Here is a 24,784-nt window from a genome sequence, read left to right on the forward strand (position 1 = left end):
ACGGTATTTCTTCTTCTGAATCTCACAGCTTGGCAAAAGTGGCTATTATTGTGTCCTCTCAAAAATATATGCTGAGGTCTTAACCATGAGTACCTAAAAATGTGACCTTATTTGGAAATGAGGGTCACTGGAGATGGAATTGGTTAGGGTGGGAATTCCAGAGAAGAGGACGGGATACAGATCCAATTTGCTCCAGATCCTCGATGAGCTGGGTGACAGCCAGGGAGAAGCTGCCCGAGGCTACAGCAGGTCAGAGCGACCAGCAAACCCCGGGGCTGCCCAAGCCAGGGGCTGCCTGACATATCTGAAGCCAGCATGGTACTGGCTTCGTACTGGAAATTTTGTGTTTGGGAGGAGTATGAACTTATTTTCTAAATAAATGCATTATCTATATACATTTTATCTTTTTGAGACAGGGTCTTGCTGCGTAGTTTCGGCTGGCCTTGAACTCACTATGCAGCCCAGGCTGAGATCCTCCTGCCTGAGCCTCCCGGAGTGCTGGGATTATTGGCATGCGCCACCACACCGAGTTTGTTTAATTTCTGATCAGAGAATACTTTCAAGAACATGATCTTGAACGCAGGAATGCTAGGAAGCAAACAAGAGCACACAAATAACAACAGCTAACTGCAATTTTAATTCATCTAATTCAGCACTGTTTTCAAAGATTAGCATTTACAGTTGTAGTAAAATAAAGCTTCATAAAGTTAAATGTCCTCAGCATTTAATTTCAACACTAACCTCACTCTTTACTCTCAACCACAAGGGTAATCTTTACTTTTCCCTTAAATATTTTGTCTTAAAGCAAAATGCAGGTAGAGCAAACAAAAAGTCGGGTGCTAGGGGGCTGGGGATTTAGCTCAGTGGCATAAATGCCTGCCTGGCAAGTGCAAGGTCATGAGTTTGATCCCTGGTACTAAAAAAAAAAAACAAAAAACAGTAATAAAAAAACTGCGGTGCTGCAGTCAGCACCAGCCAAGCCTCACATGTCTCCAGGTGTCACCTCTTCAGGTACAGCCACCCCTGTGTAGTCTGGGAACCACGGAATAACATGAATATAAGTGCGGGAAGGTTTCATGACACAGGAGACACACAAGTTCTTTGTGACCAACTCTTGTTTTTTGAAAGAGTCTCACTATGCATGCAGTTCAGACTGGCTTGAACTAAGTAGCTCAGGCTGGCCTCGTACAGATCTGCCTGCCTTAGCTAACTCTCAACTGTGGGATTATGGCCACACAGTACCATGCCTGGTGGCCAGCACTAAGGCCCTTCTCTCCTCTGGCCTTGCCACTTGAGAAAACTCTGAAAAGTGTTTGTCTGAATGGCAGCTCTATCAGGCAGAAACTGTGCTTCTACACCTGGGAAGCCACAAAACACATCTTGCTGATTGGGAGCCAACAACAATGAATATATCAAACACTTAAAAAAATCTGTCATGGGGCTAGGGATTTAGCTCAGTGGCACAAGTGCCTGCCTGGCAGGCACAGGGTTGTGAGCTCAATCCTCAATATAAAACGAAAAAAACTTTGTCATGGTGCTTGGATTCAATACAGGACCTCACACACACCAGGTAAGTGCTCTACCACTAAGCTACACTCCTAGCCTTGAAAAAGTTTTATATTTTTTCTTATTTAGTGATGGGTATTTGCTATCTTACCCAGGTTAGTCTAAAAGCTGTACACTGAAGCAGTCCTCCTGCCTCAGCATCCCAAGTAACTAGGACAACAGACATACACCAGTGTACATTCCTACGTGATAGTTTTTTTGTTTTCTTTGAGACAGGATCAACCTATGTAGCTTAGGCTGGCCTTGAGCTCACAGTGATCCTCCTGCCTCAGTCTCCTAACTGGGATAACAGGCATGTACATCAAGCCTGGTCCCTGATGATTTTTTCTTAACTTTAAAAATATCTTTGTTTATACTAACAAACATAAAACATTTCTCATGAATAAAGTCTCAAAGCCAGGATGGTTCTTAGTAAGATGGAGCTTGCCAATAAGCGGGATATCATGGGCTCTGGATGCCGTTGTGGGAAAGGAAAGATCAGCAATCATGCTGCCCTTCTACCCACGTGTGCAGGAAGGGCTGGGCAACAGGCACAAGGAGACATGTCCACAGTGACCCTTCTGCAGATACGGGAGAAGGGCCCACGCCTGCAGTCCCAGCACTCTGGGAGGCTGAGGCAGGAGGACTGCAAGTTCAAGTCCAACCTGGGCCACTTATCCACATAGTGAGAACTGTTTTCAAATAAAAAATAAGTAGGGGGCTGGGGATGTAGTTCAGTGCACAGGCCCTAGGTTCAAGCCCTAGTACCATAAACAGAAACCAGAAAGATCCAGTCTAGAGCAGAGCCCCGTGAGCCAGAGGGCCACAGCAAAGCCTTGGCCTTCGGCTATGCATAGTGAGAGTTAACTGCACAGAAAGATAGGACACTAAGGCCTTGTGGTCAGTTGGCTGGGTTTGCTCATTTCAGACCTTTTCTAGGGAGTTCATCCACTTCTAGATTCTTCCAGAGTTCATGAATACAGGCTCTGCTCCAAACCCTTGCAAACTTTCCTGCCTTCAGTCCCCTAAATGCCTGGGGTTTGGAAGAATGGTCTCCCTGTATTTCACCACAGAATCAGGCACCGAGGTTCTGCAACTTGTCCGAGATCACAAAGCCTGACAATGCTGCTGTTGGATTTGAAAGGAGGAATGATTTTCCCTAATGATCTCTTGGAGAGAGATATCTGACTTTGAAAAATTCTAGGACCCTGTCTGAGGACAGAAAAGCAATACCAAGAACTGACAGCCCACTTCCTCATCACACCCTGAGGATGTGATCTCTATAACAACAATGCAGTGTTTGTTTCTTTTTGAGACAGGGTCTCACTAGGTGGTTCAGGTTGGTCTTGAACTTACTATCTAGCACAGGCTGGCCTTGGACTCATGGCGATTCTCCTGCTTCAGCCTCCTGAGTGCTGGGATTATAAGTACTTGTCTGGTAGGCAATGTTATTTCTTGACACACACAAACAGGAAAGTGCGCAGAGGATTCCAGGGGTTCTCCCATTTTCAGTGAAGGGCTGCAGAAGGTCCAGTCTGTTTTGAAATGTTTGTGTGAAATCATACTGATCAGTACCGCCTACTGGATAGGTCAATTGGGAGCTGATTCAGTATAACTTGCTTCTCTACCACAGAGTCTGGCACACAAAAGGCAGTAAATAAATAGTAAGTTGACTGTTAAAAAAACAGTTTCAAGTAAAGTTTAAGTGTAACTGTGTATATCCCAATTCATTATTTTGTCATAGTCTTGAATTCTTTGCTTTATGTGAGAAAGTTTACTCTTGAGGTAATCACAACGTTCTTTTTTTTCCAGAAATGAAGGATCCTAGAAAACAAACACAGCTATTACTTTGGCATCCACCTTCTCCAGCAATGAAGACAAACATCATCCTTACCCAGAATATGGCCTCGTGGTTTCCACTGAGACTGAGACGCTGAGCTACCCCCAATACAGGGATGCTCTGTGCCGCCAGAGCCTGAGCCAGGCTCTCACACATGCCAGGCACACGCTCCAACACTAAGCTACTCCCCAGCCCTTTTTTGGGGGGGAAACAGGGACTTACAATGCAGTTTAGGCTGTCCTTGAGCTCATTTTGTAGCCCAGGCTGATCTCGAACTCGCACTGATCCTCCTGCCTCAGACTCCAAAGTGCTGCAATTACAGGCATGCACCACCATGCCCAGAACCCTGCGCAGACCCCTTTTCAAAATTTTTTAAATTCTAAACTTATTTATTCTAAATCCATTTTATTTCAAGGATAAAAAGAAAGAAGAGGAAGAGGAAGAAGAGGAAGAACAAGAGGAAGAAGACGAAGAAAACAACAAAATTTCAAAAATGGTAAATACATTGAGCATCCCAGCCTTCTTTGTTATCTTCTTCTGCTGCTTCTTCTTTTTTTTTTTTTTTTTGTTACAGGGAATTGAACTCAGGATCTCACGCTCACCACAGGCGCTTATGCCACTGAGCTAAATCCCCGGCCCCTCCAGCCCTCTTTTTAAAAACAGATTTTATTTTTTAAGAGTAGTTGTAGCAAAATCAAGCAGGAAAAACAAAGCATTAAGGCAGCTTTAGTTTGCAGTACATAAAAAAGTAAATGGCGAGTACAGAAAATTGAATAAAAGCAGCCGCAGCCTCTCATTGGTAGGGGGATGAGAAAAGGTGGGAAGCTGTAAAGGAAGTTAAGCTTTTGGAAGGAACTACAAGACCCTAAACAACAACTTTAGATATGTTTATTTCTGGACCTGTCTATGGAATACTTTCAGTGAACTATACCTAAGTAAAACCTTGAAACTCAGCTAAAAGAATCTGAGGTTTGGCAGTGATCACTCGCGTACCTGGCTAAGAACACACATACAGAAAGAAAACTGTTTTACTCACATTCTTCTTCCTTTTAAATTCTTCATGAATTCTGGAAATTCTCTCATGTTCCTAAAAATAACCAGAGTATACACATAAGTTAAAACATCTGTGTTTATTCAAGTCATGTCTCAACACTGGTTTATTGGTTTCTCATAGTTTACTTAAAACTATGAGAACAGTCACATACAAAATAGAATTTACTAAAAACACATACCGAGGGCCTACTGGCTGCAGGTCTCTGCTACATGAGGTCAGAACCTTGACATTGCCCTCTCTGCCAACTGTGGGAGCCCGGCAAGCTCTTCTCCCTCTCTAAGACTTGGTGTCTTGATTTATAAAGTGGGAATCTCAACCTTAATAACCTCAAAATGTTGTGGGAAGATTCACTTATAAGTGCTTGGTACATAATAACCACAGCAAGTTTTTTTTCTTTTTTCTTTTGTGATTCTGGGGATTGAACTCAGAGCTTTCCTTTGAGCTACTTCCAAAGCCCTCCCTCCACCCTGTTTTGAGACAATCTCTTGCTAGCTGCCAGGCCAGGCTGGAACTTGTGATCCTCCTGCCTCAGCCTCCCAGAGTGCTGAGATTACAGGCATACCCCTCCACACTCAGTCTGGTAGTTGTTATTATCACCATCATTCCCTTTGGAAAGTTCCTTTCAAGTAATTAAGTGTTAGAAATAAGAGGTCAAAGACTAACTTCTGAAGATAGCTAATGTAAGTTCCTTGTAATTTTTAGTGTTATAGTAAGTATAAAATTTGTTAACAGGGGGCCATATAGTTCAGTGGTGCAAGTACAAGGTTCTAAGCTCAATTTCTGGTACCAAAAAAAGGAAAAAAGTTCATGTGTCGAATGTTTCCTAAGGGCATAGATTATTAGAGCAGTTCCCTTATTGTATCCATGTGAACTGCAGAGATTACCAGACACTGAACAGTTAGATATAAAAAATAAAATGTAAGTTTTAGTTCTATGGGTTTCCTCCAAGAATATTTCCTTCCACTTAGCCACTTCCTCTTCTTAATACTTTTTTTTGTTTTTATTTGATATGTAGCCTGGTGTTGGAGACTACTACAAAGCGGCCCTGAGCAGGATTTAAAATTAACTAATTGGCTTTCTATGTTTATCTGTGAGTCTGTCCTAGGCCTCGGCCCCTTGCCTGGCAACAGGAGCTAATTCATAGTAAGTGAACCTCTGAATCACTGGTCCTGGCTGAGGCCTGTAGTGGCCTGTGAGGCCAGAGATACCTCAAAGGGCAGGATAAGGCCACAGCTGTGGACACTTGGCTCCAACCCAAATTAACAAGATACAGTCTGCAGCTACAGAAATTACTCCTAGTCTCACTTCTTCCATGTCTTCATGATAAGACAGTGCTACTGAATTGACTTGATTCATTACCTGCTCATTGCCTGCGCTTTCCTCAGTTTCCGTGGCCCTTGTTGTTGGACCTAATAAATAAAAATGGGAGGTCCAGAGAAGTCTTTGTCTTGGCCCTCAGAGGCTAGAGCTCAGCTAAAGAGTTTTGATCCTCCTGGAGCCCTAAAACCATACTGTTTGTCTCATTTTATTTAAACCTCTGCCATATACTCGTTTGGGAGATCGGGGATTTAGGTCAGGACCTGATAAGCCTGGGCTGGTCTTGAACTCATTGTGATCCTCCTGCCTCAACTTCCCAAATGCTGGGATTACCAGCATGTGCCCCCAGGCCTTGCTCTTCCCAGTACATTTTAATGCTTTGAGCTCTTCTATTTACTAAGAGAATAAGCAAGGTGTATAGTTTGATTATTTGATAGAGGTGACGATGAACCCAGCAGTTTAGCTGCAATGTATGGTACAGGTTCAGGCTTAGGAAACAATGCGCTGCTGGGGCACAGGCGCTGGGCTAGAGACCAGGCCGAGGCATCTATCGTGGACACTGAGGGCAGAGCTCGTGTAGCCGAGGGAGGTTACAGCACTTGCTCTGCTTCTCAAGTGTGGACACTGCAGTGTGAGGAACCTGGTCTCCAAGGGCCTTTCTGCTGCCTTGGGCCTAGGCTTCAGCAGCTAACCTTTACTCTAGTGAGGACTGCAGGGGATGTTGGTGACACCTGTGGGACCACTGCTTTAGTTACTTGCTGATTGTATCACCTTACAGACCCATGGAAGTGACCTGCTCACAGCACATGCACGCATCAGCCCCTCAGCTCTGTGGCTGCAGACAGCACCCAATCCATGATGAATATGCATGCATGCAGCTGGGCCCCACCTCTACGCTCATCTGGATGCCCTGCCCACTGACTCTTCCTGCACCCCTCTTTTGGACACACGGTCTGACTCTGTTGCCTAGGCTCCCCTCAAACTCCAGGATTCAAGAGAGTCTTCTGCCTCAGGCTCCCGACTAGCTGAGCTCCTTGGGTGGCATCTGCCCTGCTGGGAATATAGTCCATAAAGTCTGCTTGTTTTCTAAGCGGTTCTGAGCCTCAGCCTTCAGTACTGGCTGGACTTTTCCTGCTTCCTGGTATGTAATAACATTAGCATGACTCCATTGTTTTAGGATTGGGAAAACTCATATGGGGGCACAACAGAAAAATATGTAGATATACGTACTTGTGGGTACTGACATGCATAAATGCACCGGGTTTTGTTTTGTTTTTGAGAAAGGGTCTCAGTATGTATCCCAGGCTGACTCTGAACTCAGGGTAATCTTCCTGCCTCAGCCTTCTGAGAGCTGAGGTTACAGGTGTGTACCACCACACCCTGCTGAATGATAACTTTTTTGTTCGTACTGGGGACTGAACTCATGACCTTGTGCTTGCTAGGCAGGCACTTTGCTGTTGAGCTATATCCCTGGCCCCTGAATGATAACTTTGACCAATCATTATATTAAAGATCTCAAATGCTTTCCTGGATGGCAGGCAGACAGTTCTGTAGTTTTGAGATGCTCAGTCTGTCTGCCCTGTACACCTCAGTGCTCCTCTACTCTGGGCAGCTGCAGATACCGACCTGTGGGTTTTCTGAGCGATGCGGCAGCCTGCTCATCATGGCATCCAGCTCGTCCAGCTTCCTCAGGACAGCCTGAACATCTGCAGACAGTTCCTTGTACTCTGAAAACTGGTCCTGGAACACGGCTTTGTAGCGCTCTCGTTCATCATCTGTCTGAATCACAGGGTATTTTCTAAGGGAAAAGCATAAGCCTAAGTTTCACCAGAACCAGCTGAATGAAAATCACTTAGCTGATTCTTTAGGGCCCACATGCTACCTTCAGTTCACCTGTCACCCTGGCCACCAACACTGGGTCCCCTAGAAGATTTCAGAAACATTCACCTACAGACAGCAGGAGCACAAAAGGCCCAAGTATGACCCTCAACTGCTACCCCAGGGATTAAGATAGACACTCACGCCACGTAGTCGGGCATCACAATCGGCTTCGGGATGTGGCCTGGGGGAATCGTGTTTGTTCTCCATTGTTTGAAACAAACTTCTGGGTCTCTTGGTGGTCGGTCACTGGTGACCATTTCACACTGCACAGAGGGAGAAAAAGAAGACAGATATGTAAACAAGAGCAGGGGGAAAATACCTGCAGTTATTCCTAGGCAAGAGTAGAGGGGAGAGAGAGAACAGCGGAAGTAGTAACTAACATCTCACCTGAGAAGTGCACATTGCTCGCTTGGATTGACTGATGTGTGGTACTGGGGATTGAACCTGGGCCTGTAGTGTGCTCTAATAGGCAAGAGCTTTACCACTAAATGTCCAGCTTTTCTTTTTTTTTTTTTTTAATCGGTACCGGGGATCGAACTCACAACCGCCTGCTTGCAAGGCAGGTGCTTATGCCGCTGAGCTAAATCCCCAGCCCTGTGTCCAGCTCTTCTTCAGTTCTTTTTCTCCAAATTTTCAGATTGAGTTTCACTAAATTGTTTAAAGTAGCCTTCAACTTGCAATCCTCCTGCCTCAGCTTGCCAGTCAGCTGGATTACAGGTGAGCATCACCATGCATTGCAGAATTCCGTTTTATGCCACAAATGTGTACTGAGTGTTTCTGTAATAGCTAAAGGGAATATAATAGGTAAAACAGCCTCCAATCTCAACGCTGTAGAATGCAAAAAGTGGGTATGCCAAATGAGGGAGCTTTGTACTTAAGATTTACACCCCAACTAAGTATAAAAGTATTTTATTTTCTGAGACAGGGTCTCACTATGTAGCTCAGCCTGGTCTTGAACTTACTTTGTGGACCAGGCTGTCCTCGAAGTCGAAGTGATCCTCTGGCCTCAGGTTCCTGAGTGCTGGGATTACAGTCATGCGCTAAAAGTATTTTAAAGTGCAGTTCAAAATAAGAAATTTAGGGGCTGGGGATTTAGCTCAGCAGCATAAGGGCCTGCCTTGCAAGTGTGCGGTCCTGAGTTCGATCCCTGGTATCGATAAAAACGAAAAAGACAAAAAAAGAAAAAGAAAAGAAATTTAGAGGAAAAATGAAATATGGCTACTTAAGTGGAAAGAGAAAAAAAGAGAGGAATCCATTATAAGCAGCCACTAGGAAGAGGGCACAGGAAAGAGTTATGCTATTCTCATTATCTGAAAAGCAAACAAATCTACCCCTCCTGCCTCAGCCTCCCCGGCTAAGGTTACAGGTGTGGGCCACCATGCTCAGCTCATGTCTGCTTCCTGCAGTACTGGGAACCGAACCTGACCTCCTGTACACAAGGCAAGGTCTCTGGCACTGAGCACAGCCCCAGTCCTCGCTGCCCTGGTGGGTTTACATGAGTAACCCACTAAATGTCCACCACCCACTAAAGGTGTCCACCTTGTACTTCAGTGTAATTAGAGGTGCATGTCCTGCAGTCTCCATCACATTATGAGCAACTGGAGAAAGGTTCAGGGTGGAGAGGTCAGAGGAAAGCAGACCCCATCTGGGAGCAGCAACCCTGCTTTCCCTATTAACCCTGCGAGCCTTCAAGGGGATCCAGGATGGGGGAAACCAAAGGCCAGGAGGGAAGGGAAGTAAAAAGGATCAAGATGTGACAAGTGTGTGCTCAAATTACCCAAGATGAATGTAATTACTATGTGTTGCACCCTCCCCCAAAAAACAACCCCAAACCAAACAAGAAACAGGCAAACAAAATATAAAACAGGATTCTGAATCAGGCTCTTTATCTTCTCCATCTTGTAAGGCAGATTTTAGAGCACTTTGCCCCAGCTTCCCCACCACAGGCAGGCTCTGATGTTTGTTTAGGGTTAGCTCACTCTGTGAACCAGCAGCTCCTGACCGGAAGCATGTGGCCATAGGCTTGGACTGCCACAGCAGAGTGGGAGACCAGAGTAAGCTGGACAGAACCAGCTGGGGCAGAAAGGTGCCATGGGCCAAGCCCCAAGGTGGAATGGACACTGAGGAAGGGCATGCGGGGGATTCTGGGAGCACATCCGGGGTTATGCTCATCTTGCCAGGCCCTTGTTGCTTAGGCTCCATTTGTTCATCTCATGAATGTCAAGCATGAATCATGGTTTAAACATCAGGGGAAATTTTTGGGGCTTGAATAAATGCATTTCCGTTTCCTGGCATCTTTAACATCTAAATATCTGCAGTGGTATGTGTGGCCTAGGAAGCCGCTTGGGTGCTCACTGATCCTCTGTATCAGGTCAGTCTCAGTCGTCCTGGGCTTGGCCAGGGGTCACACTGAGCTCATATTTTTCAGACACCTTTTTTTTTTTTTTTTTAAGAGCATTTTAGTGCATTCTGCTGGCTCCAAATATGCTCTGATATGCCATTTTTTCAGCCCTTAGCCCGGCTAGGTTTGGTGATTGTCTAACCTTGATCTGTCCTCAACATCAATGCCCTTTGCAATCTCAAAGTTCCCATGCACAGAATACTATTGTGGACTCTGGTTTTTACAACTATTCCTGGCTGGGGGATTTACAAGTTCCTGGTCAGTTCCTCCGGATGGGATATACCCCCTAAAGCCTCCCTTACAGGGTACCTGAGGGGATCACAGTCTTCCACTGAGTCATACTCACTACATCTTAAACTAACCCTGAAGATAGCCCTCAGGATCAATGAGGGAAGCTGCACTTAAACCTCAAAGGGCTTTCTATTTATTATTATTAATAAATAATTTTATTATTTAACAATAAGTTTTATCCTGCCCTTTTTTTTTTTTGGCTTTTTTTCGTTTTTATCGGTACCAGGGATCGAACTCACGACTGCCTGCTTTCAAGGCAGGTGCTTATGCCGCTGAGCTAAATCCCCAGCCCCCTATCCTGCCTTTTTTTAAAAAAAATTTAGACTTTTGAGGCAGGGTCTCCCTGTGTAGGGAGGGGCCTTGAACTCACAAGGCTGTTCTCAAATTCACAGCAATCCTTCTTACAGATATGCACCACCACACTGGGTTTATAATGCCTAACATATGACACAGGTATTAATTTTTCAAAGTTTAGATTATTGAAAAAGTAATTTATACATATGGTATATAATTCAAAAAGTTAAAAAGGCAATGCCTGCCTGGTAATTGCAAGGTCCTGAGTTCAATTCCTGACTCAAAAAAAAAAAATGGTTGGAAGGGATACATAATGAAAAGTAATCTTCCTTGGGGCTGGGGATTTAGCTCAGCGGCATAAGCACCTGCCTTGCAAGCAGACAGTCGTGAGTTCGATCCCTGGTACTGATAAAAAGAGAAAAAGAAAAAAAAAATTGAAAAGTAATCTTCCCCTGTTACTGTTACTAGCTAGCCAGTTGCCCTCCTACATGGTAATAACTATGCATGATCAGTTTTGTACCAGGGATCGAACTCAAGACCTCACATTTGCCAAGCAGGCACTTAGTCCACTGAGCTAAATCCCCGGCCCTGCACTATCAGTTTTAAGGTATCTAATTTGACAGTTTAACAATATCTTCCTTATTTAACTTGCTCTAATTAGTAGTACTGTCATTAAATATAACTCTAATTGAAATGTATATCCTGACAGGAATAAATACTTTTTAAAAAATCAGTAAAATATGTGGAGTGTGGTGGCGCACACCTGTAATTCCAGTACTCAGGAAGCTGAGGTAGGAAGATTGCTTTGAGTTTGAGGCCAGCCTTGACTACATAGTGAGTTGAAGGCCAGCTTGAACTGCATAGCGAGACCCTGTCTCGAAACAAAAACAAAATAGAAATAAGCCTAATTAAAGCATATTAGGAAACAGATATAATAAAGCGAAGTATGGAATTCCTGGCATTTTGGAAGGTTGAGGCAAGGAGATCACAAGCTCCAGGTCAGCCTGAGTAGCTAGTAAGACCTTGATTCAAGGGGAGATACGGGAATACAAGAATTATTATGATGTGTTACGTGTATGTACCGATTCGCCGTGGTGAATGGAATCACTGCATACTGCAAATGTGTACTAATAAAACTAAGAATATTTTGAAAAGCTATAAAAGAAAAATACATTTCAAAAAAGAGCCTGAGGCTCTTGGAGTGTAATTCAATAGGAAAGCACTTGCCAAGCACAGGTGAGGCCCTAGTTCAATTCTTAGCACTGAAAAAAAAAAAAATGATGAAAATAAGCTATAAAAACCTGACCAAACAGAAGGCTGTGACTCTGTCCAGAATACACTGTGCACAGACTGGGGCTCTGCTCCACGCTGCCACATGGGACAGGAGCATTTCAGTATCCTGGGCCTTATGTCCCACAGGGCTTGGTGCAGACAGGCCACATCCCTTTCATTCTCTTCCTCTTCTCCTGGTGCTTCTGATCTTTTTTCAGAGCTGAGGATTGTACCCAGGGAGACATACGTGCTATGCAAATGTTCTACTGCTGAGCCACAAGCCTGTCCAAGTATCCTTTGATTTATGGACAACCAGAAATGTCCTTACAAAGTTATTAAGTTATTTCAACCACAAGTCAGATATCTCCATGTGTCAGAAATTTTTTTTTTTTTTTGTCTCTTTGAGATAAGGTCTCACTATGCAGTTCAGCCTGGCCTTGAGCTCACTTTGTAGACCAGGCCAGTCTCAAACTTGCAACAATCCTCCTGTCTCAGCCTCCCAAGTGCTGGGATTACAGGCGTGAGTCACCACGCCCAGCTGTGTCAGAAACTTTAATACACCCAATCCTTTAAAAGTTGTAACTGCTGGGCGTGGAGGTACATGCTTGTAATATTCCAGCAGCTGGAAAACTAGGCAAGAGCATTTCCTCATGTTCCAGACAAGCCTATGCTATATAGTGAGACTCTGTCTCAGGAAAACAAATGTTGAAAGGATTTCCTCTTTTATTTTATTGTTTTAAAGGTCTCACTATGTTGCCAGGTTGGTTCCTAACTTTCAATTGTCCTGCCTTAGCCTCCTGAATAGGGGGTACTATAAGCACACAGCCTTTTGCCCAGTTCACCTAAAGGTGGACGCTGGACACAAAATTACAGGCTTCTATTTTGTATGAGAAACCAAAAGTATAAGTAAGGACCAAAATGTATAATAATACTGTGAAGTAGGAAAAAAGTGTTCAAATGGGGAGGGGAATAAGAAAAGGGAGAGGGGGGAAAAGAAAGAAGAGAAAAGTCAAAAAAAAGTGAGAAAAGAAAAAATGGAAACAAAGCTTTTGTAAACGCGAAGGGCAGGAGGTGTTGAAGGGAGGGTAGGGGAATCGGAGAAAAAGAATCAAGTTACAGCACATACAGGTACAAATTATCTATGATGACTGTAATCATTAAGTATATCTAAAATGTACCAATAAAATCTGATTGAAGGGAAAAAAGAAACAACAACAACAACAAAACACCCCAAAGAATATTCACTTAACAAAAGACTTGGAATAAAAAGACTTGGACAAACTCATAGCTCAACAGAAAACTGAATAGGATATGAAGAGGCAGTTAAAAGGGATGGAAATATAAATGTAACATAAAAACAATGGAAAACCTCACTCTAGATTGAAAGAGAAATGCCTACCATAGTGTTGGGAGCCGCAGCCCCGAGCCCGGTCGCCTCACTTGGCGGACGTGAGGCCTGTAGTAAAGAGTAAAGCCTGAGATAGATTACCCCTCCCATCGAGCACGTTAGTTTCCTGTTTACCGCGTAAGCAACCCGCTCAACAATATAGTCTGCCTGGCAACTGATGATGTTAGCCAATCAGCTTGCCTTGCTTACTTTAACATGATTGGACACTGTATCCGTATATATACTGGTGCCACCCCTGGGGGGAAGTAGAAGCCCGGAAGGAGCCGCGGAGAGCGGACCGGTAGAGGCTTCGGAGCGAAGCCCGGAAGGAGCCGCGGAGAGCGGACCGGTAAAGGCTTCGGAGCGAAGCACGGAAGGAGCCGCGGGGAGCGGACCAGAGGAGGCTTCGGCTGGGAGCGATCCCAGGGCAGGCTGTACGGAGAAGGAAAATAAAAGAAAAGGTTGTCCACTGCCAGACTTTGTCGTGTGTCCTTCCTGCCGGCCAGGAGCGACATCGACACCATAGTTACATGGGCTGCCATTTTTCAGAGAGACTGAAAGATGTCAAACAAATGACTTCAGCCTAGAGGTGGGGGCTATGGTGCTGCCACATTGAAGCTGGTTAGGACCTCTAGCGGCAATCTGGCAATCTGAATAACAAGGCCTGCCTCTCTAATCCCCAGAATTTACATCTGAAGGGTATTTGTGACCCAGGGGAATGAGGCTGTCTGAGTAGATACTCAACTCACTGCAGCCAACCAGTCTTCTTCCCAGGCTGGAAATGAATGCAGGGTCTTCCATAGGCTCAGGGCTTTCAAGGAGAGCTTTCACTGAGAACAAACAGCTGGCTGCGGCATGCTTGCTGTAGATTTGCCACACTGCCCCGTGTGCTCATTTACAGTTAAATTATGGCCTATCCATGCAGCGCAATTCTGTGTTGTTATAGAAAAAGAATGCCACCAGGTCATTACAGAGTGAAGGTGCCAAGTGCTGTGGCCCACACTCAAGAGGCTGAGGCAGGAAGATGGTGAATCTGAGCTCCACAGTGAGTTCAAGGCCACTTTGGATTGCATAGTGAGACTCCATCTCAAAAAAAGATAAAAATAAAAAAAAATTTTAAACCGGCAAACTTGGTGGCCCACACCACTATTTCTGAGTACTTTGGGAGGCTAAGGCAGGACAGCAAGTTTGAGTCCCATCTAGGCAACTTTATGAGACCTTGCCTCAAAATAAAAATAAAAAAGGCCTGGGATGCAACTCAGAATGAAGGTTCAAGCCCAGTACCCACTGCCCCACACATAAAGGTGTAGCATACATCAGTAGTAACATGTCAAGCGTAAAAAGCAGAACTCAAAATTGTCTATAATAGCCAGGCATGGTGGCGTATTCCTGTAATCCCAGCACTCGGGAGGCTGAGGGAGGTGGATTGTTGTTGCAAGTTCAAGACTAGCCTGAACCAAACGGCAAGACCCTATCTCAAAAAGACAAAAAGAAAAAAAAAAAAAAAAGACAAAGTTGTCTATGATAAGCATGAAGATGAGAGACAAAGATGAAAATAGATTAGTAGGATTGTAATTACAGCACTTCACTGATTTCTCACCCAATACGTGAGGTAGAAATGATTATCATTCTGATTTTACAGATGAAGAAACAGAAGCATGAGAAGTTAGATCATCAGTCACACAGTCAGTCAATCAGGAACAAGAATTCCCCAACCCTACGAAATCGTACCACTGAATGGAAACTGAGGACAGAAAATAGCGAGGAATGTTAGAGAAATGAAGAAAATGTGGGAGACACACTTGCATTGAAAACATTTACAATTAAAATTAACAGTTGAGGCAAGTTATAGATAAGACTGTTTAATTTGATTCTTTTAGTATTAGAAAAAGCTGAAATGTCTTCATATGACCTCAAGGAGGTAGTCACACTTTGACAAATGGATGATTTTACTATGTAGACAAGCAGAGATAGGAGAAAAGTACTGAATGAGCCTAGAGACAAAGCATAAAAAGTGATGTAAACTTCATTCTTACCGTTCTCCTTTTTGACGGCAACGATGACTCGTAGATCTAGGATGGAAAGAGCGAAAATGATTTTTGGTGGTGTGGGCTACTTTGTGAACGTTCCCACGTGTCTGTACCTCCAGCCAAACCCCAGTTCCCATCGGCTGCTTCTCAGGGAAAGAGGCTGCCCCTCCTCTCCTGCTGTGGTCTCTAGGCCCAGAGCCCAGGGGCAGTTTACTGGGGTTCTCTGATCATCAGGAACAGAGAGGACCTGGAGAAGGGGGTTCTGCAGATGGGTAGGTAAGGCTAGAATTATCTACAGGTTGTATTTATCCTGGTTCTCATGCCTTGGATGACCAGAGTTGAAACAGTTATTCTATAAAATTCATAGAAAAAAGTCAAAGGCCGATGCTGGATGTGGTAGGGCACACCTGTTATCCCAGCACTTGAGAGGCTGAGGCAGGAGGATCACTGCAAGTTTGAGGCCAGGATGGGCTTTAAGGACAGGCTGACCTGCATAGCGAGACACTCTCCAACAAGCAAACATAAGTCAAAGGCCATTATATCGTCTAACCTTCAAGAAACAAACTGAAAGAAACAACATATATGTGTATATACATATGTATATATGTATAAAAAGTTAAGATAGTTATACTACTGATTTCTGAGTTCACTGAAGATAAAGATTTGCACTGGTGTTGTTTGGACAATTTAATGTAGATATCTTGTGCTCTGGGTGAATGATTTGGGGACAATGCACAATGTATGTAACACTGTTGTCTCCCTGACTGACACGTTTTGAAATTTTTAGTTTTTCTTTTTTTCCTCGAAATAAAATAGATTTGGGAAAAAAAGAAGCTATAGCAACATACATATAGTAACAATCTTCAGCAACGGGTAACTCATGTCTAACTAAGGCTAACTAAGGCATTCTGAAAAGGCTAGTAGAAATGAGTATTTTGTTGGGGTCAGGGATATAGCTCAGTGGCACAGCACCTGCCTGGCAAATGCAAGGTCCTGAGTTTGATTCTCCATAACCTCACCCCATAAAAAAACAAACAAGTTTTTGTTAGGAAGGAAATAATAAAGAATCGTTGTTAACAATTATGATATTAACAGAATTTTGAATGCTAAGACTTAATAACTAAACTTGAAAAGAAAAAACTAAACTTGCATGGTGGTGTATATCTGGAATCCTAGCACTTGTGGGGGCTGAGGTAGGAAGATGGCAAATTCAAGGCCAGCCTGGGATACAGTGAGTTCAATACCACTACTGTTGCACTACACAGCAAACCCTATCCAAAAACAATAAAAAAAATACAACATCCAAAAAACTTATTAAACTGGGGTAAAATTATAAGGAAGAGTATGAGCCTCAGTATCAAGATTTAATACTGATTAGATTTATAATTCTTAGCTAGTAATTGTGGCTCATGCCTGCCTATCAGAGCCCTTGGAAAGCTGAGGCAGGATGACTGCAAATTTGAGCCCATGCTGAGCAATTTATCAACTCAGTGAGAATGACTAAAACAGAAAATAAAAAGGGTAGGGGCTGTAGCTCAATGCAAAAGCCATAGGTTCAATCCCCAGTAACACAAAGATAGTGCTTTCATCCTGCAATTTAAAAATTTTTATGGGCTTTTAAATAAATTTTACCTTATTATTAGTATTGTTCTCAAATTTAAGTTATTTTGAAGGATGGGGAGGAAGATGCTGGGGATGGAACCCAGGGCCTCACACACGCGAGACAAGCATTGCACCTCTGAGCTACATCCCTAGCTCTTCAAAAAAAATTAGAGCTAAGCCATCCCACCACGCTCAAGCTGACTCTAACGAAACACTTTTCTTCACTGAAACTCCAGTGTGTTTCTCTTTAGCATCAGCGGGCCCTAACAACGCGGCCAACAGACGATCCGACGTCCACTTGCAGTAACAAGCAGCAAGTCGGATACTACCACACGCGCCCGAGGCGCCGAGGGTGAGGCTGCGGGCAGAGAGCGCTGCGGCCCACGCACCTCCTGCCGCTCCGCGTCCTCGCGCTGCTTGCGCGCCGCCTCGTGCCGCCACAGCTTCAGGCAGGCGAGTGCGCTGATGAGGTACACCGCCATGGTGACGAACAGGAAGATCACGGCCGCCACCTGGCCGCTCTCCAGGCGGCAGAAGCCCGCGTTCAAGGGCGTGTTGAAGATAGGGTAGTAGCAGAGCCCCCCGCGGTTGCTGTCGTTCACATAGACGATGGCCGCGGCCATGTAGAGGATGAACAGGGCCACGTTGATGCCGAACTCGGTGAGGGGCCACCAGTCCGAGTCCAGCAGGATGGTCCGGTAGTACAGGGACATGCCGAGCACCAGCACGATGAGGGTGACGATCCAGGTCAAGCCGGCCGCCACCAGCACGAAGGCGGTCTTGGGGCCGGTGTAGTAGGAGCCTCTGTAGGCGCTGCCCAGGCCCAGCCCGCTGTAGGGCTGCGAGTATCCGAACAGGTTGTACCACTCGCTGTCCTTGTGCACGTAGGCGGTGACGCAGGCGAAGACCACGGCGCCCAGCAGCAGCTGCACCACGCCCAGCAGCCGCAGCAGGCCGGCCCAGGACTTCATGTAGGAGTAGCGCAGGTGGTAGTCCGCCACCTGCTCGCTGTAGGTCTGCGCCGCCGTGGCCGAGCCGCGCTCCAGGGACGCCCAGGGCTCGCGGGCCGACGCCGGGCGGCGGCTGGACGGCGCCGGGGAGGCCGGGGGCGAGCACTCCACGCCGGGGGAGATGTAGCCCACGCCCGGGCCTGGCGCCGCTTGCTTCCGCCGGAAGAAGTTCTTCCAGGAGTCGGGGACGAAGCGGCGCACCGGCTTGAGATCCGGGGCCAGGGTGGACGTGGACTCAGGCTCCGGCTCCCCGAAGCGAGAGGCCGGGCCGAAAGGCGGCTGTGCTGGGAGAGGGGGTGGTGGCAGAGGATCGGCGCTAACAGCCAGCTCGGGCTCGCTGTCCTGAAAACTCTCGGAGGATTCCACGAAGCTACTGGGGCTGGGCAGGTTCCTTGGGACCCCATTGTCCCGATTCTTAGATCCTCCATCATTGGACGACATTTGTGATTTTCACACGTGTAGCCAAGATGAAAGTTATCACTTATTCTTCTTGTTTTGGGCTGTCACTTGTCTTTTCAGTGACACTGATTTTATTCAATTAGCAGCAAAAATGTATTCAGGAGATCAATGTGACCTTAGTTATTAGGCTATACAAAAATAATACAATAAATGTATGTGGCAAGGGCGTGTAATCCAAGCATCTGAGGAGACTGAGGCAGAAGGATTGCAGAAACCCTGGGACTTAGTGTCTCAAAGTAAAAATTTTAAAATGTTGCTTCATTTGACGGCCCTAGGTTCAATCTTCAGCACTGCAATAAACAAAGAAATAAAATGTAACAATTAAATTACTCAGGAACATAATTATTATTTTATGCCATTTAAAGTGCAATACAAAATTTAAACATTAGCACTTAGTTGTACACACTGGCATATTTGGCTGAGGATGTGAAGCAGCACACACCTGCTGTCCTAGCTACTCAAGAGCCTGAGTGCAAGACAGTGAGACCCTGTCTCACAAGTAAAAGGGATGGAAATTAAACAATACCCCCCTGAACAATCAACAGTCACAGAAATCAAGGAAGAAATCAGACAGCTCACAGAATCAAAATAATGTTGGCACAATCACCCGGAACCTATGGGACACGATGAAAGCAGTGCTAAGAGGGAAGTTTACAGCTGAGATCAGAATGAGTCCAAATGAATAACCTGATGATGTATTACGAAGTCCTAAAAAACAAGAACAATCCAAATCTAAAGCTAGTACAAGGAAGGAAGTTATGAGGTTGGTGATATATAGCTCAGTGGCACAAGGCCTGTCTGGCAGGCATGAGGTCCTCAGTTTGATTCCTGATACAAAAAAAAAAAAAAAAGGAAATTATAAAAATCAGAACAGAAATTAATGAAAATAAAGGCTAATAAAGCAATACAAAAACTAGAAAAAGTACAAAATCAATGAATCAAAAAACTGGTTCCTTTTTTTCTTTTGTACCAGGGATCAAACATGACTTCCAGCTTGCTAGGCAGGCACTTATTCTACAGAGCTAAATCCCCAGCCCCAAGAACTGCTTCTTTGAAATAATAAACAAAATAGCTGGGCATGGTGGCAAGTGCCTGTAATCTTAACAAGTCACTCTGGAGGATCACTATGAATTCAAGGCCAGTTTGAAGGACATTAGTGAGACCCTGTCTTAAAAAATAATAAAATAGGGGCTGGGGATTTAGCTCAGTGGCATAAGCGCCTGCCTTGCAAGCAGGCAGTTGTGAGTTCAATCCCTGGTACCGATAAAAAGGAAAAAGACAAAAAATAATAATAATAAAATAAACAAAATAGAAGACAAAGCCCTAGCCTGATGATAGTAGAACTTTCAAGAATATTAACAGCCCACTGCAGTGTGTGTGGCATAGATTTGCCACCAATGTCCTAGTCCATCTCACACACAAAAAGAGACTCAAATCAAAGCAATTAGAAATAAATGACAACAAACTGTCAAAATTCAGAAGATTATTAGTAACTATACTTTGAGAACCTGTATGCTAAAGAAAACCTGACAGTTCAGAAAAAATGGACAGATTCCTAAATGCATATGAACTACCAAAGCTGAACCAACACATCAAAACCCTGGCTAATCCAGTCTCAGGCAATGAAACAGAAGAATTAAAAAAACCCTACAAACTAGGAAGAGCCCATCACCTGACTGGATTTATAGCTGAGTTCTACAAAAACTTTAGAGAACTAACATCAACATTATTCAAACCTTTTAATGAAATTAAAAGGGAAGCAGTTCTAAAGTCAATTCCTAGAAACTAGCATTACCCTGATTCCAAAAATCAGAAAAGGATCCCATTAAAAAAGAGACCTGGGGGCTGGGGATTTAGCTCAGCGGCATAAGTGCCTGCCTTGCAAACGCACAGTTGTGAGTTCGATCCCTGGTATCGATAAAAAAAAAAAAAGAGACCTATAGGCCATTCTCTTTAATGAACATAGATGCAAAAATTGTCATTTAGATACTAGTAAATAGAATGCAGCAAATCATCAAAAATATCACACATTATTACCAAATAGGATTCATCCCAGGATACAGAGATGATTTGACACAGATAAATAAATAAATGTAATATATCACATAAACAGAAGCAGGAACAAAAATCACAGGATCGGCTCAACAGATGCACAAAATTTGACAAAATCCAGCATCCATTCATGATAAAAATCTAGAAGCAAATAGATATAAAATGACCCAATCTCAATCTGGTAAAAGTCAATTATGAAAAACCAGTGGTCAACATAATATTAAAATGGAGAAAAGCTGAAAGCTTTCCCTCTAAAATCAGGAAAAAGGCAAGGATGTCTGCTATCACCATTCCTGTTCAAGGTAGATTTTTTTTTTGTTTTTAGAACTGAGAATTGAACTCAGGACCTTGCATTTGCCAGGCAGGCGCCATGCTGCTAAGCTATACCCTGGCCCTCAATATAGTTCTTAAAACATTAGCTAGTACAATCAAGGCAAGAGAAATAAAAGGGATAAGTATAGGGAAGGAAGAAATCAAATTAGCATTATTTGTAGATGGTGTGATCTACATAGACAACCCAAAAAATCCTACCAAAATACTCCTAGATTAACCAAATTCAGTAGTATAACAGGATAAAAAATAAACACAAAAATCAAGTGTTCCTCTACACCAATAATAAACTCACTAAGAAATAAATGAAGTGAATAATACCTCTCAAGTATCATCAAGAAACATGAAATATCTAGGAATTACAGTAACTTAAGCAACTCTACAACAAAAACCACAATACACTCAACAAAGAAGATGGAAGAGGACATCGGAAAATGGAATGATGTCCTCTGTTCCTAGGCAGAACCAATATTGTCAAAATTGCCATACTTCTAAAACTGATATATAGAGTTAATGTAATCTCAATCTAAATACCAACAGATTCCTCACAAAACTAGAGAAAATAAATTTAAAATTCATATGAAATCAGAAGACACTCAGAATAGTAAAAGCAATCCTGGGCAACAAGAGCAAAGCCAGAGGCATCCCAATCCCAGACTTCAAATGATACTACAAGGCTGCAGTGATAAAACAGCATGGTACTGGCACAAACACCTGGCATGTGGATCAATGGGAGAGAACAGAGGAGGCAGAAACAACCCTCAGGCACTTTAAGCTATCTGATCTTGGACAAAGGGACCAAAACATACCTTAAAGCACAGACAGCCTCTTAATAGTGCTAGGAAAACTGGCTATCTGCATGCATAAGATTGAACCTAGACCTAGATCATGTATTAAACTAAAATCAACCTGGATCAAAGATCTAAATGATAAAACAGAAACAATCTGCTAGAAAATAAAATAGATAAATCTTATAACTACATGAAAAAATGCTCAATATCTCTGGTCATTAGAGAAATGCAAATTAAAACAAAAGCGATTCCATCTCACTCCAGAAAGAATGGCTATCATCAAGAAATCGTAACAACAAATGCTGACATGCTGGCCAGAGCAGGAGCCATCACAAGTGGGAATGCAAACTAGTACAATTATTATAGAAATCGGTACGGAGATTTTCAAAGAGTTAAAACTAGAAATCCCATTCCACCTACCCATTCCCCTCCACACTCTCTTTCTGAAGGAGTTAAAGACATCATATTATAGTGATACTTGCATATGTATGTTTATAGTTGTACAATTCCCAATAGCTAAATCTTAAAAATGGTCTAGGACCATCAACAGAGGAATGAATTAAAAAATGTATTTACACACAATGTAGTCCTACTCTGCCATAAAAAAGGAATAAACTTGAATCACTTGTAGGAAAACGGGTGGACTTTGATTTTTTAAATTTTATTTATTTCTTTTTCTTTTCTTTCTTTTTTTTTTTTTTTTTTTGTCTTTTTCCTTTTTATCAGTACTGGGGATCGAACTCACGGCTGCCTGCTTGCAAGGCAGGCACTTATGCCGCTGAGCTAAATCCTCAGCCCCATATTTATTTGTCTTTTTGAGACAGAATGCTATGCATTCAGGCTGGCCTTGAGCTCACGTTGTAGCCCAGGCTGATCTTGAACTTGCAACGATCCTCCTGCCTCAGCCTCCCGAGTGCTAGGATTACAGGCTTGTACCACCATGTCTGGCTTAATAGATGGACTTTGGTACTATAAATTTCAGCGAAATAAATCAGACACACAAGCATAAATATCGCAATGTTTCTTTATGAGCATCACAAAATATAAAGAGCAAAATAAAAGATAAATAATAGAAAAAAAAGATGGAAGGAGGCAGTATGGGTAAGGAAAAAGCTACAGCCAGGATGAAAGGAATAAGGTTAAGAAAAAGAATTAAAATGTGTCATGTGCCAGACTAGTATCACACAGTTGTAATCCCAGCACCTGGGAGGCTGAGGCAGGAGGATTGCTGTGATATTTTAAGTCCAAATACCCCTGAGCCCTAGTGTGGTGAGTCAGCACACACTTGGTGCTGTTACCTACAGCACTGTTACAGCGCTGTGACACACTGACACATGCTTTGGGAAAGCAATCTGTCAAAACACAGCACTGCAAGCTCCTTTCTTCATGACCGTCGGGTTACAGGGCTGGCTTCTTCCTTTCTCAAACAGTAACATTAGATACTTGATTTTAAAAACTGAATTCTCACAGGTAAAAACTGCTGAATAGCAGTAGCAATGACCAAGAATGGCATTCATTCCAGCAGGATATTCTAAAGAGGATGCCTGCCACCACTGAGAAACCAACTTATCTCAGGAGGAATTCAACCACTGAAAAAGTACCAACAAAGAACTTTTACTAAACCTGCTAATTTCTTTCACTGAAGTCGTTGATCTTAACACATATACAAGAAAAACAAACAAAACCCCAAAACCCTCTGCTAATATAACTACCAGGCTTAAGGTACTACTAACATGGTCTTCACATTGCTTATAACTGCAGGGTGTAGTGGTGCAGGTCTCTAACCCCAACACTCAGGAGACTGATGCGGAAGGATCTCGTGAGTTTGAGGGCAATCTGAACTACATGAGATACTGACACTGTGTGAACACACACACACACACACACACACACACACACACACAGTAATAGTAACTGTTGTTAATAACAACAACAAAGCAATTCAGATGATGTAGAGGAGGCAGTCTATCCACAAAGGGTACACACTATTGCCAGTCCTGAACCCATCAGGAAGTGGGGCGGAGAGTAAGTCAAGAAGGAATTCCCAGGTCTTTAGAGGTGCATTCTCATTTTAGGGGAGGGATCAGCCGTGACAGACCGAGCGACAGACCAAGCACTGGGCCCATCAAGGGGGAACCTCTTTAAAGGACAGCAAGGTGTTGTTCTTTTTGGTCCTTGTCTTTTGTCTCTTTGTTGTCTACAAAAGAATTGTATCTGGCTGCGGAAGGAAGATCACAAGTTCAAGCCTAGCCGTAGCAATTTAGTGAAATCCTGTTTCTAACTGGCTGAGGTGTAGCTCAATGGGAAGATCCTGGGTTCAACTCACGTACAGTATAACTCCCCCCCCCCCAAAGTTCAGATTCAAGAAATACAGAACCCGAATATAGCGTTTGGTAACTCAACGCCAAAAACACAAGTCACTTTAGCAGTGCTCGGCACCTCTCAGGACCTATCATACACCACAGTATGTGCGTGTCCTGCTCGCCCCGCTGCTTAAGGAACTCCAGGAAGGTACGATTTACCATAACGGATTAAACCCTTCACCCACTTAGACCGCTTTTCAGTGTAAATAAACGTAAACACTGTAACCTGAAGAACCGTAGAGGAGAAACAGGCGACTTCAGAAGGGAACGTCTGCGCGGCACGCGTCGCTCCCGGTCTCTGGACGCGCGGGCGTGGAGCCTGGACGCCGGCGGCGGGGGCTTCGTGCGTCCGGGCCGGGCGGGGAGCTGTGCCCACGTCGGACGGTCTCGAGCCCTGCCGGTCCGGGGGCGCTCGCACAGTCCAGGAACAGTGGGGTCCCTCACGGTCCCACTCCGCCACCCGTGGCGGTGGCCGGAACTCCGCGCGGCCGGCGGGGCGGCGGCCACCTGAGCCCGGAAGAACTGCTCGGCCGCACCTGGGAGCCCGCCCGCCGGCTCAGCCCGGCCCGGCCCTGCCCGGCCCATACGGGGCTGCTATACCCACCCACTCACCTGAGCCGCCGAGTGCTTCACACCCTGCACCGAAACCCGGGTCAACCCTAGTCGGGGTCCCGGGACCCAGCTGGCTCCGCCCACCCCGCCCCTCCCCGCGCCCGGCCCCGCCCTGCCCTGCCAGGCTGCACGGAAGAGTAGCGCCTGGGGCTCCAGTCACAGGCGATGCCCCTGTGGACCCCAACAAAGGCCTGCTTTTGTTTTGGTTTTCAAAGACGTCTTATTTTGTAGTTCAGACTGGCCCTGAACTCAT

At 44.4% G+C, this 24,784-nt stretch overlaps 1 protein-coding gene across 2 annotated transcripts; it reads right to left on the reverse strand.

The window, feature by feature from the left end:
• Positions 1-618: 618 nt before the first annotated feature.
• Marveld2 (MARVEL domain containing 2) lies at positions 619-24,615 on the reverse strand. Of its 2 annotated transcripts, none has more exons than XM_063258291.1 (7): positions 24,532-24,615; positions 17,304-18,673; positions 15,319-15,354; positions 7,779-7,900; positions 7,383-7,554; positions 4,422-4,472; positions 619-3,369 (listed from the first exon to the last, which is right to left on the reverse strand). In XM_063258291.1, the coding sequence occupies exons 2-7, from the start codon at positions 18,363-18,365 to the stop codon at positions 3,247-3,249; spliced, it is 1,566 nt and encodes a 521-aa protein (XP_063114361.1). In that variant the 5' UTR covers positions 18,366-18,673; positions 24,532-24,615; the 3' UTR covers positions 619-3,246. The 2 variants fall into 2 exon arrangements, with proteins under 2 accessions (XP_063114361.1, XP_063114360.1); XM_063258290.1 differs by lacking the exon at positions 24,532-24,615 and adding an exon at positions 24,146-24,514.
• Between the last annotated feature and the right edge of the window lie 169 nt (positions 24,616-24,784).

Source organism: Cavia porcellus, unplaced genomic scaffold (assembly GCF_034190915.1).
Source record: "Cavia porcellus strain 051 isolate PalLab524CR breed Dunkin Hartley unplaced genomic scaffold, mCavPor4.1 scaffold_11, whole genome shotgun sequence".
Classification (NCBI taxonomy): domain Eukaryota; kingdom Metazoa; phylum Chordata; class Mammalia; order Rodentia; family Caviidae; genus Cavia; species Cavia porcellus.